The sequence below is a fragment of the Scyliorhinus torazame genome, chromosome 5, assembly GCF_047496885.1.
Source record: "Scyliorhinus torazame isolate Kashiwa2021f chromosome 5, sScyTor2.1, whole genome shotgun sequence".
Taxonomy (NCBI): domain Eukaryota; kingdom Metazoa; phylum Chordata; class Chondrichthyes; order Carcharhiniformes; family Scyliorhinidae; genus Scyliorhinus; species Scyliorhinus torazame.
Genome location: NC_092711.1, coordinates 86,090,793 through 86,111,410, shown reverse-complemented (window position 1 = coordinate 86,111,410; position 20,618 = coordinate 86,090,793). Strand labels below are relative to the sequence as shown.

The window sequence follows — 20,618 nt, the reverse complement described above, 5'->3', positions numbered from 1 at the left end:
TATAGAACAAAGATCTCGGAGTACAGATTCATAGCTCCTTGAAAGTGGAGTCACAGGTGGACAGGGTGGTGAAGAAGGCATTCGGCATACTTGGTTACATTGGTCAGAACATTGAATGCAGGAGTTGGTACGTCTTGCTGAACTTGTACAAGACATTGGTATGGCCACATTTGGAGCACTGTGTACAGTTCTGGTCCTATTATAGAAAGGATATTATTAAACTGGAAAGAGCGCAGAAAAGATTTACTTGGATGCGACCAGGACTTGATGGTTTGAGTTATGGGAGGCTGGATAGACTAGGACTTTTTCCCCTGGAGTGTAGGAGGCTTCGGGGTGATCTTGTCGAGGTCTGTAAAATAATGAGGGGCACAGATAAGGTAGATAGTCAACATCTTTTCCCAAAGGTAGAGGAGTCTAAAACTAGAGGGCATAGGTTTAATGTGAGAGGAGAGAGATATAAAAGGGTACAGAGGGGCATTTTGTTCACACAGAGGGTGGTGGGAGTCTGGAACGAGCTGCCAGAGGCAGTAGTAGAGGTGGGTACAACTTTGTCTTTTAAAAAGCATTTAGACAGTTACGTGGGAAAGCTGGGTAGAGGGATATGGGCCAAATGCGGGCAATTGGGACTAGTTTAAAAACTGGGCGGCATGGACAAGTTGGGCCGAAGGGCCTGTTTTCATGCTGTAAACCTCTCTGACTCGATACAACTGCAGCACAACATCCCTACATTTATATTAGATTTCCTTTGCAATAAACAATAATATTCCATCGATCTTCCTAATCACTGGCTGTACCTGCAGATTAACTTGGGATCGGGCACCCCGATCCCTCTGTATCGCAGAGTTCTGCAATCTCTCTCCATTTAAATAATATTGTTTTATTTAACACTTTCTGAAAATGTGGACAATCCACATTTCCCAAAGTTAGGCTCCATCTGTCAGTTTTTGCCCACTCACTTAACCTATTTGTAGTCCTTTGCAGAGATCTTAAATCCACTTCACAAATTACTTTCCTATCCGTCTTTGAGGCATCAGAAAATTTAACCGCCATACATTCAATCCTGTCATCCAACACATTCATACAGATTGTAAATGGTTGGGAGCCCAGCACTGATCTTGGTGACATTCCACTTGTCACATCTTACCAACCCAGAAATGACCCATTTATACCTTCTGGCTACTTCCTGCTCGCTAACCAATCCTCTATCCACGCTGATGTGTTGTCCCCACACAATGAGCTCTAGTTTTGTGTCTTAACCTTTGATGTGGCACCTTGGGAAATACCTTCTGGAAATCCAGATAAAGCACATCTACAGGTTCCCCTTTATTGACATCCCTTGTTACTTCCTCAGAGAACCTTGATGAATTAGTCAATCACGATTGATTCCCTGAACCCATTTTCAAACACTGTCAAAAGAAAAATCAAATCTCCTCTACCCCTCTGGCACCTTTGCCAATTACCTTAGAGGGACTCACTTTCTGTTAAAGAGCCTGTCAACCCCTCTCACCCACTTTCCCAAAAGTGAATAATCAGGAAAAGTCCAAAAAATTCAAATATTATCCAGTTAAAAGTTTATTGACGAAACAGAAACATGGTTTAAAAAAAACCCTGAAAATTACTTGAGGATCAAAGACAACCAGAGTAACAGGATGTTCACAATGTTCTTGTCCCAAATGGTTTCCCTTCGGCTCCTCTGTACCCTGTTCCTGTGACTTCCAGCTTGGGACACGTGGGCACTGAACCCTGGGGTCACATCACCATCAGCCCCAGTGATCCTCGCCCCTGAACCCTGATTGGTTGGATGTGCAATTCCCAGTCAGTCCTCCAGCACGTTCCTGTCTCTATTAGCGATGCCCATGGCAGTTTCCCAACTGGGACACAGGCCCCGTTATTCTCAGCTAAATTCAGCCCTCAACTCCATCACCTGGCTGTCACTGACACGAGCAATAGAGACAGAAAGGTGCCCGAGGGTCAAATAGGAAGACAAAACTTGTGGATTAGGACCCCATAAAGGTCAGCAACTTCTTATAAAAATTCAAGCTCCCAGTCAACAAATTAAAGGATCACACGACGGGACTTCCAGTTTTCTGACTTTTAATGCAACAAAAAAACAAACTAGAAGCTACTTTAACTCGGAAACCTACACAGTAAACTATAAACTAGAACTTTGCCCTTTTGCACAATCTAAAATCACACTGCACGATTATAGTTACTTTGTCCTGGCAGTCAAAATTTAATTGTCTCAGAACCTGTCCAAAGTGATGATTCATTCCCGAGGATTTACTTCAGTTCTTCAACCAAGACACTGAGAAACAAAGGGAGAATAGAATAGAATGTGAACTAGCAAAATACATAAAAATGGACTGTAAACTCTTCTGTGGCTACGTAAAAAGCAAACGTTTGGCTCAAACAAAGGTTTATCTGTTACAGATAGAGTCAGGAGAATTTAGAATGAGGAATAGAGATCTCTACAGCCACCTCATTCAACACTCTGGGTTGTGGATCATCAGCTTTTGGAGTTTTATTCACTTTCAACCCCATTAATTTCTCCAGTGCTACTTTTTCACCAATACTAATCATAGAATTTACAGTGCAGGAGGAGGCCATTTGGCCCATCGAGTCTGCACCGGCTCTTGGAAAGAGCACCCGACCAAAGGTCAACACCTCCACCCTATCCCCATAACCCAGTAACCCCACAGAACACTAAGGGCAATTTTGGACACGAAGGGCAATTTACCATAGCCAATCCACCTAACCTGCACATCTTTGGACTGCGGGAGGGAACCGGAGTACCCGGAGGAAACCCACGCACACACCGGGAGGATGTGCAGACTCCACACAGACAGTGACCCAAGCTGGAATCGAACCTGGGACACTGGAGCTGTGAAGCAATTGTGCTAACCACTATGCTACCGTGCTGCCCTTGGTTCTCTGCCAGTCCCTTGGTTCTTGGTGTTTTGGGGACAATTTCTGTATCTTCCTCTGTGAAGACAGACACATATTGTTTAGTTTCTCTGCCATTTCCTCATTCCCCATTATAAACTCCCCTGTCTCTGCCTGGAATGGACCCACATTGATCTTTGCTAATCTTTTCCTTTTCCCATTCCTGGAGAAGCTTTTCCAGTCGGTTTTTATGTGTCTCACCAGTTTGCTCTCATCAGTTTCTTGGTCCTCCTTTGCTGAATTCTAACGGATCCCATGGAATCTTTAACTTTTCTTGTTCGCCACAGTTACATCACGTTTCCTGTTGGATTTTTGTTCCTTAAATTTGTTGTACATGTGAAATAAAAGTCACAAAAATCCCAGAGGACCATAGGCTGCTCTCACCTTTGACAGAGAGAGAGCTGACTGGAGGTGATTTAACCGGAGGGTCAGCGCTCCTCAGGTGAGGGACCTGGTTGAATAAACTCAGCCAGTACGGGAGTTAAATCCTCACTGTTGACCATGCTCTGCATCACAAACAGTTGTCCAGCCAACTGAGCTAACAGACCCCCTGATAAATATGTAATAATTCCTTAAACATTAGGTATTCCCTGTACCAATCAGTTGCCCAGTCCACCTTGGACAACTTGCCCCTCACACCCTGATAGTTTTCCTCTGTGAGGAACACCCTGATAAATTAGACAAAAGAACCATGTAACCACCAGGGCCCATCTCCATGGCAACGTGGCATGCTTTGGGGGTTCCAAACAGAAATGGAAACTAAATGTCTTCACACTTCCAAACACTCTTTCACTCTGTGATCCTTGTGTAATTTGAAGCCAGGTATTAGCAACAAGGCTCAAAGAGAATCAGCCCAGTGGAGGCAAAGTGGTGAGACCGGCCTGTCCAGCAGAAAGAAACCCTCCGACCATCCCCACTGACCACCTGTCAGAATGAACAAAATGCAGTCCTGGATGTAGAGCAGAAACAATAACAGCAGAATCCAACCCCTGTAATCAATTGTGAAATTGTTGGTGTCACAGCAGGTGCGATTAAACATGGAATCCCGTCTCACATTGAGAGGTGGATGGCCTCTCCCCAGTGTGAACTCGCTGGTGTCTCCTCAGGTTGGATAATTGAGCAAATCCTTTCCCACACTGAGAGCAGGCGAATGGCCTCTCCCCAGTGTGAACTCGCTGATGTCTCCGCAGGGTGGATAAAGGAGTGAATCCCTTCCCACACTGAGAGCATGTAAACGGTCTCTCCCCAGTGTGAATTTGTTGGTGTGTCTGCAGGTTGGATAACTGAGTGAATCCCTTCCCACACTGAGAGCAGGTGAATGGCCTCTCCCCAGTGTGAACTCGCTGGTGTATCCGCAGGTGAGATAATTGAGTAAATCCTTTCCCACACTGAGAGCAATTAAATGGTCTCTCCTCAGTGTGACCTTGCTGGTGGCTCAATAGGTGGGACGAATCACGGAACCCTTTCCCACATTGGGAGCAAGTAAATGGCCTCTCCCCGGTGTGAATTCGCTGGTGTCTCAATAGGTGGGACAAATTACAAAATCCTTTCCCACACTGAGAGCAGGTGAATGGCCTCTGCCCAGTGTGAACCCGCTGGTGTGTCTGCAAGTTGGATAACTTGGTAAATCCTTTCTCACACTTTGAGCAGGTGAACGGCCTCTCCCCAGTGTGACTGCGTCGATGAGTCTCCAGCTCATATGGGAATCTGTATCCCTTCCCACAGTCCCCACATTTCCACGGTTTCTCCATGGTTTGGGTCCCCTCACGTCTCTCCAGGTTGGACAATCTGTTGAAGCCTCAGATCAACACGGGTCCGGTCCCTCCCCGCTCTGAATATTGTGGTGTTTTTCAGGCAGTGTAACTGGTTAAAGCTCCTTCCACAGTCAGTTCACTGGAACACTCTCACTCGGGTGTGTGTTGTGTGGGTCTCGGTGCTTTTCCAGTCACACTGATGTTTCCACAGTCAGTTCACTGGAACACTCTCATTTGGGTGTGTGTTCTGTGGGTCTCGGTGCTGTTCCAGTCACACAGACGTTTGAAATCTTTAGTTGACAGTTTGGGCAAAGATTTTTCATTCCACATTCATAGTCTGAGGATATTCTGGTTCCAAGGAAGGGAGTGACTATCAGATTGAGACGTGATGTTTGAGATTTCTGGCTGTAATTCCTCCTCGTCTAATAACCTGTAAAAATAATTTACAAAATTCATCACTGTCAGTACAGGATAGAAACTCAGAACAGACAATTCTAGTTTCTATGTCATATTTTTTCCTCTGTCTTATTCCCCGAAAGCTGCAAATCTTCATCCCACACACTCCCTCCATTCTCTTTTTAAAAAAAATTTCAAGTACCCAATTCATTTTTTTCAATTTTGGGGGGCAATTTAGCATGGTCAATCCAACTAACCTGCACATCTTTGGGTTGTGGGGGCAAAAACCACACAAACACAGGGAGAATGTGCAAACTCCACATGGACAGTGACCCAGAGCCGGGATCGAACCTGGGACCTTGGCACTGTGAGGCAGCAGTGCTAACCACTGTGCCACCATGCTGCCTCTCGCCCTCAATTCCTATTCTGCTGTATCTAATAATAATAATCTTCATTAGTGTCAGAAGTCGGCTTACATTAACACTGCAACAAAGTTACTGTGAAAATCCCCTAGTCGCCACACTACGGCGCTATTCACCCTCCCTATTCTCCTGAAGATGCTGAATCAGGCTGATTGACAGATCCATGCTCACATCTTCCTGTCCAGGAGGTCACAACAAATATGAGCTGCAACCAAAGAAAAAATGCTGGAAAATCTGAGCAGGTCTGGCAGTATCTGTAGGGAGAGAAAAGAGTTAACATTTGAAGTCCAGATGACTCTTTGTCAAAGCTAACAGACAGAGAAAGTGGGAAATATTTATACATGAAAGATGACTCCATTCTCACTCCACAGTATAAATATTTAAATGTTAAAATTATAAATGTCTCAATAAAATATTTTCTAAAAAGAAAGTGAAGAAATGCCTTGATGAAACAGCGCAGGTGGATTCAGCGGGAATGGAGCCGCCTATTCAACATGGCGGCCTGACCCTCAGGATGTCTCTCGATCCCGCGCTCTCCAGGGCTCTGGGAGGCGGCGAAAATTATGACTGCCGACATTATTCGTGTGACTGACCAGAGGCTCAGTGTGCTGACTCAATATCTGTGAGCTCATGAGGCCCAGCTGCAAAACACCATGAAGAAGCTCGATGATCCGGAGGAGAGAATCCTGCACGTTCAGCAAGATGCCTCCTCGACGGAGGCGGAGAAAAAACATCCGGGTCGTTGGCCTGTCAGATGGTCATCATAGCATTTACAATGTAGAAGGCCACTTGGCCCATCAAGTCTGCACCTTGGAAACAGCACCCCAGCCAAGCCCATACATCCACCCCATCCCTGGAACCCAGTATCCCCACCTAACCTTTTATTTGGACACTAAGGGCAATTTATCACGGCCAATCCACCTAACCTGCACATCTTTGGACTGTGGGAGGAAACTGGAGAGCCCGGAGTAAACCCACGCAGCCAGGAGAGAATGTGCAGACTCCGCACAGATAGTGACCCAAGCCGGGAATCGAACCTGGGATCCTGGTGCTGTGAAGCAACTGTTCTAACCACTGTGCTACCATGCCACACATAAATTCTGTTATTTTCTGTCCATTTAGTGTGGAGGGTAAGGCTCCCGTTAGGTTCTTTAAGGACCGACTGCCACGTTTTCTCAGCTGGATTTGAAGCCTGAGTGTTCCAAATTAGAAAGGGTTCATCGTATCCTGTCTCTGAGGCTGAGGGATAGTTTTCATCCCAAGCCTGTAATCATTCGCTTACACAACTTGAAAGAAGGTCCTGGAGACGGGTACGGTGAGATGGCACCTGGCCCCAGGAGGGAGGGAGTATTCAGGACTTTTCGGCAGCAACACAAACGTAGCTTTGAGACTTTGATGAAGGTCAAAGGCAGCTCAAGGCTGTGGGGAGTGAATTACGTTATGCTTTATCCTGCAACCCGAAAAATGGTATCCAACAACTCCGTCAAGTCTTTCAATAATCCAACTATTGCCTTGGCCTTCATTAAATCCATGAAGGGCAAGGATCTGGAGGAATGGTTTGCAGCTTGGACATCCACTGGACCGAACCTCTTTCCATTTAGAAAGTGCTCTGTTCCATTCTTTTTTGGTCCAAAATGTATAACCTCACACTTGTTTACTTTGAATTCCATTTGCCACAAATTTGCCCATTCACCGAGTCTGTCAATATCTTCTTGCAATTTTATGCCATCATCTAGTCTGTCTGCGATGCCACCGAACTTTGTATCATCAGCAACAGTGAAGAGGCCCTTCGGCCCATTGAGTCTGAATGGCCACCGACACGTGAAAAGCACCTGACCTACCTATTCCCATTTGCCGGCACTTGGTCCATAGCCTTGAATGTTATGACGTGCCAAGTGTTTAAAGGATGTGAGGCAACCCGCTTCTACCACCCTCCCAGGCAGTGGGTTCCAAACCGTCACCACCCTCTGGGTAACAAGATTTTTCCTCAAAACCCCCCTAAACCTTCTCCCCTCATCTTGAACTTGTGTCCCTCGTGACTGATCGTCAACTGAGGGGAACAGCTGCTCCCTTTCCACCCTGTCCAAGCCCCTAATAATCTTGTACACCTCGATCAACCCCCCAACCCCCCCAACGCCCCCCCCCTCCCCCACACCCACAACCCCCTCCCCCACAACCCCCCCACCCCCACCCCACAACCCCCCCCCCCCCCCCCCACACACACACACACACACACATACACACAGACCGGCCCCCTTCTCGGCTCCAATGAAAACAACCCAAGCCTGAGGATAAACCAGAAAATTAAAAGGAAAATGCAGGATAATCCAGAAAATTACAAGCCGGTGAACTTTACGTCAGTGGTAGGGAAATTATTGGAGAGGATTCTTCGAGACAGGATTTGCTGCCATTTCGAAGCAAGTGGACGTATTAGTGATAGGCAGCACGGTTTTGTGAAGAGGAGGTAGTGTCTCACTAACTTGATAGAGTTTTTTGAGGAAGTGATGAAGATGATTGATGAAGTTAGTAAGCCCCTTGGCAGACTGGTACAGAAGGTGAAGTCACACAGGATCAGAGCTGAACTGGTAAGATAGTTACAGAATTGGCTCGGTCATAGAAGACTGAGGGTAGCAGTGGAAGGCTGTGACTAGTGGTGTTTCGTGGGGATCACTGCTGTGACCTGTGCTGTTTGTAGTATATATAAGTGATTTGGAGGAAAATGTAACTGGTTTGATTGGTAAGTTTGCAGACAACACAAAGGTTAGTGGAATTGCGGATAGTGATGTAGACCATCTGAGGATGCAGCAGGATAGAAATCGGTCAGAGACTTGGGCAGAGAGATGGCAGATGGAGTTTAATCCAGCCAAATGTGAGGTAATGCATTCTGGAAGGTCTAATACAGTGGGGAAATATATAGCAAATGGCAGAACCATTAAGAGTATGGCATCGCAAGTGGAGAAGGTAGTCAAGAAGTCATACGGCATGCTTGCCTTCATCAGCCGGGGCATTGAGTTTAAAAATTGAAAAGTCATGTTGCAGCTTTACAGAACCTTAGTTAGGCCACACTTGGAATATAGTGTTCAATTCTGGTCGCCACACTAACAGAAGGACGTGGAGGCTTTGGAGAGAGTACAGAAAAGATTTACCAGGATGTTGCCTTGTATGGAGGGCATTAGCTGTGCGGAGAGGTTGGAGAAACTTTCTTTCAGAAAGTTGGAGAAAATTTCTTCAGCCAGAGAGTGGTGGGTATATGGAATTCATTGCCACAGAGGGCAGTGGAGGCCGGGACGTTGAGTGTCTTTAAGACAGAAGTTGATAAATTCTTGATTTCTCGAGGAATTAAGGGCTATGGAGAGAGAGCGGGTCAACGGAGTTGAAATCAGCCATGACTGAATGGTGGAGTGGACTCGATGGGCCGACTGGCCTTACTTCCACTCCTATGTCTTATGGTCTAAACTTGGTTTGATCTCACTGGAACGACGGAGGTTGAGGGGTGACCTGACAGAAGTCGACAAAATTATGAGGGGCATGGACAGAGAGGATGGTCAGAAACATTTTTCCAGGGTGGAAGAGTCAATTACTTGGAGACACAGGTTTCAGGTGAGAGGGGCAAAGTTTAGAGGAGATGTACGAGGGAAATTCTTTTACACAGAGGGTAGTGCGTGCCTGGAACTCACTGCCAGAGGTGGTGGTGGAAGCAGGTATAAGTGGCATTTAAGGGATGCCTTGACAAATAGATGAATAGGATGGGGGACCCCAGAAGAGTAGAAAGTTTTAGATTAGACGGGCAGCATGGTCAGTGCAGGTTTGAGAAGGACGAAGGGCCTGTTCCTGTGCTGTAACTTTCTTTGTTCTTTGTTTGTTCTATCTTACCTCTCTTCATAAATGTTCCATCCCGTGCAACATCCTGGTGAATCTCCTCTGCACCGTCTCCAATCATATCCTTCCTATAATTGTCCCATTGGGCAGACGCAGCATGGGTTCATAAAGGGCAGGTCGTGCCTAACTAATTTAGTGGAATTTTTTGAGGACATTACCAGTGCGGTAGATAACGGGGAGCCAATGGATGTGGTATATCTGGATTTCCAGAAAGCCTTTAACAAGGTGCCACACAAACATTTGCTGCATAAGATAAAGATGCATGGCATTAAAGGGAAAGTAGTAGCATGGATAGAGGATTGGTTAATTAATAGAAAGCAAAGAGTGGGGATTATGGGTGTTTCTCTGGTTGGCAATCAGTAGCTAGTGGTGTCCCTCAGGGATCAGTGTTGGGCCCACAACTGTTCACAATTTACATAGATGATTTGGAGTTGGGGACCAAGGGCAATGTGTCCAAGTTTGCAGACGACACTAAGATAAGTGGGAAAGCAAAAAGTGCAGAGGATACCGGAAGTCTGTATAGGGATTTGGATAGGCTAAGTGAATGGGCTAGGGTCTGGCAGATGGAATACAATGTTGACAAATGTGAGGTTATCCATTTTGGTAGGAATAACAGCAAAAGGGATTATTATTTAAATGATAAAATATTAAAACATGCTGCTGTGCAGAGAGACCTGGGCGTGCTAGTGCATGAGTCGCAAAAAGTTGGTTTACAGGTGTAACAGGTGATTAAGAAGGCAAATGGAATTTTGTCCTTCATTGCTAGACGGATGGAGTTTAAGACTAGGGAGGTTATGCTGCAATTGTATAAGGTGTTAGTGAGGCCACACCTGGAGTATTGTGTTCAGTTTTGGTCTCCTTACTTGAGAAAGGACGCACTGGCACTGGAGGGTGTGCAGAGGAGATTCACTAGGTTAATCCCAGAGCTGAAGGGGTTGGATTACGAGGAGAGGTTGAGTAGACTGGGACTGTACTCGTTGGAATTTAGAAGGATGAGGGGGGCTCTTATAGAAACATATAAAATTATGAAGGGAATAGATAGGATGGATGCGGGCAGGTTGTTTCCACTGGCGGGTGAAAGCAGAACTAGGGGGCATAGCCTCAAAATAAGGGGAAGTAGATTTAGGACTGAGTTTAGGAGGAACTTCTTCACCCAAAGGGTTGTGAGTCTATGGAATTCCTTACCCAGTGGAGCAGTAGAGGCTCCTTCATTAAATGCTTTTAAGATAAAGATAGATAGTTTTTTGAAGAATAAAGGGATTAAGGGTTATGGTGTTCGGGCCGGAAAGTGGAGCGGAGTCCATGAAAGATCAGCCATGATCTCATTGAATGGTGGAGCAGGCTCGAGGGGCCAGATGGCCTACTCCTGCTTCTAGTTCTAGTTCTTATAATGTAGCAACCAGAAATGCGAACAGTAATGTCCCATATGTCTTTTTCACCAACCTATTAACCTGCCCTTCCACGTTCAGAGATCTCTGGACAAACACACCAAGGTCCCTTTGTTGCTCAGAACTTCCCAGTGTCATGCTGTTCATTGAATACTTCCTTGTCACATTACCCCTTCCAAAGTGTGTCACCTCACTTTTTAGGGTTCCAGTTCCATTTGCCACTTTTCTGCCCATTCCGTCGATATCTTTCTGTAACCCAAGACACTCAACCTCACTGTTAACCATCTGGCCAATCTTTGAGTTATCCGCAAGTCTTCCATGTGGGATCTTTTCCAAAGCTTTATTGAAATCCATGTAAACTACATCAACTGCACAACCCCCATCTCCACACCTGGTCACATGCTCAAAAAATGCAATCAAATTTGTTAGGCATGACCTCCCTCTGACAAAGTCATGCTGACTATTCCTGATCAAACCTCTCCAAGTGGAAATAGAGTCCATCAGAACGTTCTCCAATAGTTTCCCTACCACTGATGTAAGACTCACTGGACTGCAGTTCCCTGGCTTATCTCAACAACCTTTCTTAAATAATAGGACCACATTAGCTGTTCTCAAGTCACCTGGCAACTCCCCTCGTGGCCAGAAATTAAAAGTTTGGGTCAGAGCCCCTGAAATCTCCTCCCTGGCCTCCCACAGCATCCTAGGACACAATTCATGCAGACCTAGTAATCTAATAATCTTATGGGCGGCACAGTAGTATAGTGGTTAGCACTGCTGCTTCACAGCACCAGTGACCTGGGTTCGATTCCTGGCTTGGGTCACTGTCTGTGCGGAGTCTGCACATTCTGCCCATGTCTGCGTGGGTTTCCTCCCACAAGTACCGAAAGACGAGCTTCTTAGGTGAATTGGACATTCTGAATTATTCCTCAGTGCATCCGAACTGGTGTCGGAGTGTGGCAACTCAGGGATTTTAATAGTAACTTCATTGCAGTGTTAATGTAAGCCTTCTTGTGACAATAATAAAGATTATTGTGAATTGGCCGAAGGGGCCCTTTCCGTGCTGTAAAATTCTACGACTTTAAAGATAGAGGTGGTAGAGGGAGGGAGGGAATGAATTTATAGAGAAAGTGCCAAAGCCCCAACATTCACCAGCTCTGAGGACACACCTTAGCTCCTTTCCAATCTGAAAGCAGCCTGAGCTGAATTTACATTCCCCTTAATTGATCATTGCTGGGTGATAATCCTGTACTTCCTGACCTCACACCACTGTGACAGCACCTTCACTACACAGACTGCAGCAACTGACCAAACATCACCTTCCCAGTTATTCCTGAAGGCACCGCCTTCCCAACCTGGCCCCTTGCCTGAGGTGTGGTGATCCTCAGGTCACATCACCGCCGGTCAGCTCTGTCCCGGGACCAGGCCCTGGTTCACAGCCGCCATCTTGGGGAAGCAGGGCGCATGCGCTGGCGTCTTGGTGATGCTCAAGCTAGTGGGCGGGGCCTGAAGGTTTCTGTTCCCAGCCGGGTCCTAGTGCCCGGCGAACAATTAAACACCAACAGGTTTTTTAAATGTTTCACCCACTCCCAGGCTGAAGCTGATGTTTGTGGCCTGGAGGTGCCTATGGATCACGTAGACATTCAGTGTGAGAGGCTGCAGCCTCTATCTAGCTACCTGATGGGGGTTATACAGCGTTTGATTACATTTAGTGGTCCTTTCCAGTTCATTATCAGGATGTTTATGTGATATTTTCTTACCCTCAGTGTGATATTTCTTTATTTAAAATACATTTCAGCAGCAGACTGACTGGTGATTTTTAAAGGAATAAAGTTTATTTATTATCACACTATTTCCCTGGATGTTTGAACATCTCAGCTCCTCATCTCTTTCACACTGACTGACACATACACAGAAATTAGGTACAGATCAAGTTGAAGCTGTAATGATGGAAATGGAATGTAGACTGTAATCTTTATATCGCTGCAGGTCTGTTGTCTTCTTCTTGAACTAATCCTTTAGTTGGAGTGAAGCATTTTTAGAAACGAATAATTCTCACGAGGCTCTGAAGCTTTCTGTAGATGAATCGCCAGGAGGTTGGTTCTCAGGTGGACTTGGAAGCTGGAATAAGTACAGTTCTGTGGCTGCACTGGAAAACATTCAGCTCTGCTGGTTCAGCAGGTTCCTGGTGCTTCAGATGCTTCTCACACACACATTTGCTTTGTTCAGGGTTTATTATACTGTATCCCTGACAATTAACTGCAGGGTTAAAACTCAGACCCAGAACACCCCGATACAATAGCAGTTTACGATGCTCACTCACACTTATCTCTGCCCCAATTCGAGCTCATTCTCCTGTGTTCAATACGGCACTTGGAGACCAACAGTCCAGAGATTTCACGCTCCTGAAATGCTGGTTCATCCTGACACAACGAGACATTTAAACTTCACAGGTGGCTGCAAAGTTTCCTTATTCAGGTCCGTGTTTAACTAAATATTGGTCACAGAATCGAATATTACCCACAGTTTATCCACAATAACATGTTAAGTTGCAGCCATCTTGGCAGAGTTTGTGGATCTTACAGTCTGTAATATCTAGTATCCTTGTGCCGAACGTGACATCTTGAATCTACTCTTGGGTCTGGATAAAACAGTGCATTGTCGCTGGGTGGGATGGGCGGCATGGTAGCACAGTGGATAGCACTGTTGCTTCACAGCTCCAGGGTCCCAGGTTCGATTCCCAGCTTGGGTCACTGTCTGTGTGGAGTCTGCACGTTCTCCCTGTGTCTGCGTCGGTTTTCCTCCGGGTGCTCCGGTTTCCTCCCACAAGTCCCGAAACGTGCGGTTAGGTAATATGGACTTTCTGAATTCTCCCTCTGTGTACCCAAACAGGCACCGGAATGTGGCGACTCGGGGGTTTTCACAGTAACTGGCACTGTTTTTTTTTTTTATACATATTTGTTTTTATTCTCCTCCTTTTTCACATTTTCTCCCAAATTCACACCCACCAATAAACAATAATCAGTAACAAATATGTAAATCCCCATATCAATAACAACAATCCCATCCTCCCACCAAACCATGTTCACACAAACAAATGACAAAAAGGAATGAGGGATCACCCATAGTCACCATTAACACACAGCCCCCTCCCCCCAACCCGCCCCAACTAATGTTCGATGTTATCCAGTTCTTGAAAGTGCATAATGAATAATGCCCATGAATTGTAGAACCCCTCCATCCTTTCCCTCAGTTCAAACTGAACCTTCTCAAGAGTCAAGAATTCCAACAGGTCTCCCCACCACGCCAAGGCACAGGGTGGAATGGTTGCTCTCCAACCTATCAGGATCCGCCTTTGGGCGATCAACAAGGCGAAGGCTACAACATCTGCCTCCGCACCCGTTTGCAACCCTGGCTGGTCCGTCACCCCGAATATGGCCTCCCGGGGACCCGGGTCCAGTTTCACGTGCACCATTTTAGAAATTATCCTAAAAACCTCCTTCCAGTAATCCTCTAGCTTTGGACATGGCCAAAACATATGAATGTGATCCCCCTCCACATCTCCTCCACAACGTTCCCACACATCTTCTACTCCTTCAAAGAATCGCCCTTGTGAGGTGTGCTCTGTATACCACCTTCAGCTGCATCAGCCCCAACCTCGTGCACGAGGTGGAGGCATTCACTCTCCGGAGCACCTCACACCAGAACCCCTCCTCCATATCCTCTCCCAACTCTTCCTCCCACTTTGCTTTGATCCCTTCCAGTGGTGCCTTCTCCTCTTCCAAAATAGCTCCTTACATCGCTGACACTACCTCCTCCAGCAATGTGGAGGCCAGCTCCACCTGGAGGCTCTGTATCTCCTTTCTGGCAAAATCTCGAACCTGCATGTATTTAAACATTTCCCCCTGCTCCAGCCCATACTTCGCTTCCAGCTCCTTCAATCCTGCAAACCGACTCCTAAGAAACAAATCTTTTAGCGTCTTAATCCCCTTCTCCTCCCATTTCTGAAAATTTCCATCCCACTTCGCTGGCTCAAATCTGTGGTTCCCCGGAATCGGCATTTCCCTTGACCGTGCCCCAACCCGAAGTGTTGGCAAAACTGCCTCCAGATTTACAATGAAGCTATTATTACCGGACTCCCGGAGTATTTTCCCGGAGCTACCGGGAGCGGCGCTGTTGCTATTGCTTTCAATCCCGTCCCCCTGCACAAACTCTCCTCCATTCTGACCCACTGGGAATCAATCCCTCTGACCCAGCTCCGCACCTCCTCCACATTCGCTGCCCAGTAGTAATACATCAGGTTCGGAAGGCCCAAACCCCCCGCCTGCCTTCCCCTCTGTAGAAGCACCTTTCTAACTCTGGCCACCTTCCCTCCATTATAAATGAAGTAATCCTTCCCTCAATCTCTCTGAAAAAAGCCTTTGGTAGGAAAATCGGCAGGCATTGGAAAATAAACAGAAATCGCTGCAATACGTTCATTTTAACCGGCTGTACCCAACCCGCCAGTGACAGAGAGACCATCCCACCTTGCCAGATCAGCTTTCACTCTCCCCACCAAATAGAAATGTTGTACCTGCGGAGCCCCCCTCCCCCCCACTCCCGGGCAACCTGCACCCCCAGGTATCTAAAGTGAGTCCCTGCCCTACGGAATGGCAGCCCCGACACACCGGCCCCCACCCACCGCCAAGACACCACAAAATACTCACTCTTGTCTCGATTTAGTTTAGACCACGAGAAAGACCCAAACCCCCGAAGCAGCTCCAATATTCTCCCTATTGACACACTCGGTTCCGACACATGTAACAGCAAGTCATCGGCATATAAGGACACCCTATGCTCTATTCACCCCACCCCCCGCACTATTCCTTTCCGTACCCCCAAACCTCTTAATGTGATGACCAACGGCTCAATCGCAAGTGCAAACAGCAGGGGGGACATAGGACATCCCTGCCTAGTCCCACGGTGGAGAGAAAAGTATCTCGAGCTGATGTTGTTTGTGCGGACACTCGCCCTCGGTTCCTTATATAGTAGCTTTACCCAGTCCACAAATTTTGGTCCAATTCCAAATCGGTGCAGAACTGCCATCAAGTACCCCCATTCTACTTGGTCAAACACTTTCTCAGCGTCCAATGCCACAACCACCTCTGTTTCCTTCCCCTCTGCCGGTACCATAACGACGTTCAATACACTTCTAACGTTTGAAAAGAGCTGCTTCCCTATCACGAGCCCCGTCTGATCTTCACATACCACCTTCGAGAGGCACTCCCCCAGCCTACCTGCCAGTACCTTCGCCAATACTTTTGCATCCACATTCAGAAGCGATACGAGCCTATACGACCCACACTCCATCGGATCCTTATCTTTTTTTAGCAACAGTGAAATCGATGCCAGCCACAAGGTTTTGTGGCAACACCCCCTTCCCTCTCGCCTCTTCAAACATCCCCACCATCAGGGGTACCAGCCTATCCTTAAATTTTTTATAATATTCCATCGGAAACCCATCCGGCCCTGCCACCTTCCCCGACTGCATCCTCCCAATCGCATCCTTTATCTCCTGCTCCACTATCACTCCCTCTCATGTAGTCCTGTCCCCCTCCCCTAACCTCGGGTACTCCAACCCATCTAGAAATTCCTGCATCTCACGGTCTCCCCCAGGTGGCTCTGACCTGGACAACCCCTCATAAAATTCCTCAAAAACCTTGTTAATCAGTTGCAGAGCTACCACCAACTTCCCCGCCCTAACCCTCACTTGAACTATTTCCCTTGCCGCTGCTTCTCTCCGGAGCTGACCTGCTAACATATGTTCATAAACTGCATCCCTTGCTCGTCTCAGCTGGCGCACCACCTTCCTGGTAGATAGTTGGTCAAAGCTCGCCTGTAGTTCCTTCCTCTTTTCCAGCTTTGCTTAGTCCCCATCTTCGGCATAACTCCTATCTACCTCCAACATCTCATCTATTACCCTCTGCCGCTCCAACATCTCCTCTTTGTCCACCCTGGCCTTAAACAAAATCACCTCCCCCCTCACCATCGCCTTTAGAGCCTCCCAGACAACTGCCTTCGACACCTCACCCGGACAGTTGAAACTTACATATTCCTTAATTACCTTTTCAATTTTGTCACAGAACACTTCGTTCCCCAGAAGTCCCACATCTAATTTCCACCCCGGTCTCTGCGCTGCCCCCTTCTCCAGTACCATATTCATCCAATGTGGAGCGTGATCTGACACTGCAATTGTCGAGTATTCCAACCCCTTACCCCAGCTAGCAAAGCCTTTCCCACCACGAAAAAGTCGATCTGCGAGACCTTATGGACTGCTGAGAAAAACGAGTACTCCCATTCCCTCGGGTGCAGAAACCTCCAAGGGTCCACCCCTCCCATTTCCACCATTAGCCCAGCCAGCGCCTTTGCCCCCCCACCCCCCCTGATGGGACCAGCAAGCGCGGCTGTGACCTGTCCAACCTAGGCTCCTGCACCAAGTTCCAGTCCCCCCCACCAACAGTTTGTGTGTGTCCAAGTCGGGGATGGCCCCAAGCACCTTCTTTGCGAATCCCACATCGTCCCAATTGGGGCCATATACACTGAACAGCACCACAAACCTCCTCTCCAGTGTCCCTGTCACAATCACAACTCTACCCCCCTGATCTGCCACCACCTTCTCCATCTGGAAGCGTACTCTTTTGCTGACCAGCACCGCTACCCCTCGAGCCCTTCCATCAAATCCAGAGTGAAACACCTGACTAACCCAGCCCTTTTTAAGTCTCACCTGCTCCTTCACCCTCAAGTGAGTCTTCTGCAGCATTGCTACATCTTTTACATTGCTTTCAAACTTTTAAGATGCGCAAGCACCCTTGACCTCTTGACCGGACCTTCTAACCCCCTCACATTCCATATGACTATCCCAACTGGGGGGTCTCTCACTCCACCCCACCCTGCTTATCCACCATCATCATACCACCGGGTCCTGCCCCTTGAGCCTGACCCGCCCCTATCCATTAACATCAAACCCCTTCCCCCCCTCCCAAATCCCCCCAACATTTCCTCTTGAAAAAACATCTGTCAGCATCAACCCCCTCCCCCCCCCCCCCCCCCCCCCCCCCGCCCCACTATCCCCCCTTCGCTTGCCTCGTAGGCCCATCGAAACCTGCTAACCAGGCTCCAATGTCGGCAGCCCTCCTCGCACCTCACCTCCGTTCACTAGCTGACTTTAATTAGCTAGCGCGAGTGGCTCCCCGCCAAGAAATACCGTCCCCTCCTACCCAGTCCCAGAGAAAGAAAAAGCAAGAACAACAATCCAACCCACACAATTCACTAAACTAAGATATAACCGTCGCAACACAGAATGCCAATCAACCCAACCAATAACCTGAACTCTGGAACAATGTGAAGAGAATTAAATTACAATACACGTCAGTAAAAAGAAAGTTATAGCATTGATACATTTTCCAGCTCCCCAATCACAGCCCAGTCCCTCTTCCAGCTCCGCTCCTCACGTCTGTCCCAAGCCTTCTGCCCGCACGAATGCCTCAGCCGCCTCCGCTGTCTCGAAATAAAAGTCTTTGGCATCATACGTCACCCTCAGCTTCGCACCCCCTTTTTTTACAGTGCCGCTTTCACTCGCCAGAACGCCGCTCGTCTTTTTGCCAACTCCACCGTCAAGTCCTGGTAGATCCGAACTCCAGCAGCATCCCACTGCACCTTGCGCTTCTCCTTCGCCCAGCTTAACACCTTCTCCTTCATGCAGTACTTATGGAAGCAGATAATTACTGCTCTTGGCGGCTCATTCACTTTGGGCTTCGGCCTTAATGACCGATGAGCTCGGTCCAGCTCGTACCGGGAGGGTTCTCACCCACCCCCATCAACTCCGCCAGCTTCTTAGCGAAGTACTCTGTTGGCCTTGCACCCTCTGTCCCTTCGGGCAAGCCCACAATTCTCAGATTGTGCCGTCTCGAGCGGTTCTCCAAGTCCTCAAGCTTTGCTCGGAGTCCTCTGTTGACCTCCACTACCCTCCGCAGCTCGTCCCCCATCGAGGTGAGCTGGTCGATGTGCTGCGACACGGCCTCCTCCACTTCCTTCATCATCTCGCCCTGCTCTCTCACCTCGGCCGGTGTCTTTGCCACAGCTATCCTCACCAGGGCGATTGCCTCCTCCACCAATGACTTCAATGCGACCACCGTTTCCTTCCTCAACGCCTCCATGTGCCTCACAAACTGCTTTTCCAGCTCCACCACCATCACCTCGGTCATCTTCTCCACCGTAAGTAGTGCTGACCCACCACGCGGTCCGGCATCCGCCATCTTGTCAGCACTTTTGCTCGTCTTCTCATTCAATGCCGAGCCCGTGTTTCCAACCTTTCTCAACGCTGCTTTTCGCATCCTTTAACGGCTTATTATTTTTTCCTTTTTTTTCCACCTTCTTCAATCCTTTCTTTTTTTTTTAATAGAAAAAACAAAAACATTTTCTTCCTTCAAAAAAAAGGGAGAAAATGTTTTTTTCACCAAATTTCTTGAAAACATCTTTCTCTTGTTTTTTGTATTCCTCCAGAATTTCCCTGGGACCGGGCTTCAGTCTTCTTACCACATTCTAGGCGGGACATCCGATGTGGGACATCTCACCTACATCACGCCCTGGCTTTGGGCCTGCCGCCTCGGCCTCCGTTTGGCTCCGCCCCCGCTGCTCCTTTCAAATTTTCAGGTCCGGCTTTCAGGTTGTCCCGCTCCTCCTCCACGTGCAGCCGCTCCGCCGAACCCGCCGGGACCAGTCTCTCTCTCCCCCCCCCCCCCCCCCGCCCCCCACCCCCCTTACCCTTCCAACCCTCCGGCTCCCTGAAACGGAGCTTTGACGCTTGGGCGAGGGAGGCAGGGCCGACCCCGGAGAAGTTTAATTTTATTTTAAACAGCGGGGAGCCCCCCGAAAAAGACCGCGATATCATGGACCAACAGGAGCTTCTCCTCATCGCAGGCGCTCCACTCGCGAATGCCACCGGAAGTCAATTTATTACCGGAAGCCAGAATATTAGCCCCTGTAAATGGGCTGGAATTGTTACCAGCAGAAAGAGACCCAAATGAATATGGTTCAGTCCTGAATGTGAGGAACAGCAAAATCCAATCACTGTGGTTACTTGTGGCCTCGTTGGTGTCTCAGCAGGTTGGGTGAAGTGGTGAATCCCTTCCCACACTCTGAGCAGGTGAACGGTCTCACCCCAGTGTGAACTCGCTGGTGTGTGGACAGGGCGAATGACTGAGTGAATCCCTTCCCACACTTGGAGCAGGTGAATGGTCTCTCCCCAGTGTGAACTCGCTGGTGTGTGGACAGAGCGGATGACTGAGTGAATCCTTTCCCACACTCGGCGCAGGCGAAAGGTCTCTCCCCAGTGTGAATTCTTGGTGTGTGGACAAGTTGGATGACTGAGTGAATCCCTTCCCACACTCGGCGCAGGTGAATGGCCTCTCCTCAGTGTGAATTCGCTGATGTACAATGAGGTCACATGATCATCTGAACCCAGTCCCGCAGTGAGAGCACCTGAACGGTCTCTTGTCAGTGTGAACACGTTGATGGCTCATCAGATCCCCAGAACTTTTAAAGCACTTCCCACAGTCTGGGCATTGACACGGTCTCTCATCAGTGTGAACTCGCTGGTGTCTCAGCAAGTGGGCTGAAATAGTAAATCCTTTCCCACACTCTGAGCAGGTGAATGGCCTCTCCCCAGTGTGAATTCGCTGGTGACTAAGCAGGGCGGATGACTTAGTGAATCCTTCCCACACTTGGAGCAGGTGAATGGTCTCTCCCCAGTGTGAACCCGCTGGTGCGCGGACAGAGTGGATGACTGAGTGAATCCCTTC

The 20,618-nt window shown here is 48.1% G+C and overlaps 1 protein-coding gene across 1 annotated transcript in view; it reads right to left on the bottom strand.

Moving 5' to 3' along the window:
* Window positions 1-1,548: 1,548 nt before the first annotated feature.
* Window positions 1,549-20,618, bottom strand: part of LOC140418785 (uncharacterized) — a 54,921-nt gene continuing 35,851 nt past the window's right edge. Inside the window, exon 3 of the mRNA XM_072502406.1 lies at window positions 1,549-4,617. Within this exon, the coding sequence (XP_072358507.1) occupies window positions 3,975-4,617 (643 nt within the window). The 3' untranslated portion in view covers window positions 1,549-3,974. The remainder of the gene's footprint in view (window positions 4,618-20,618) is intronic.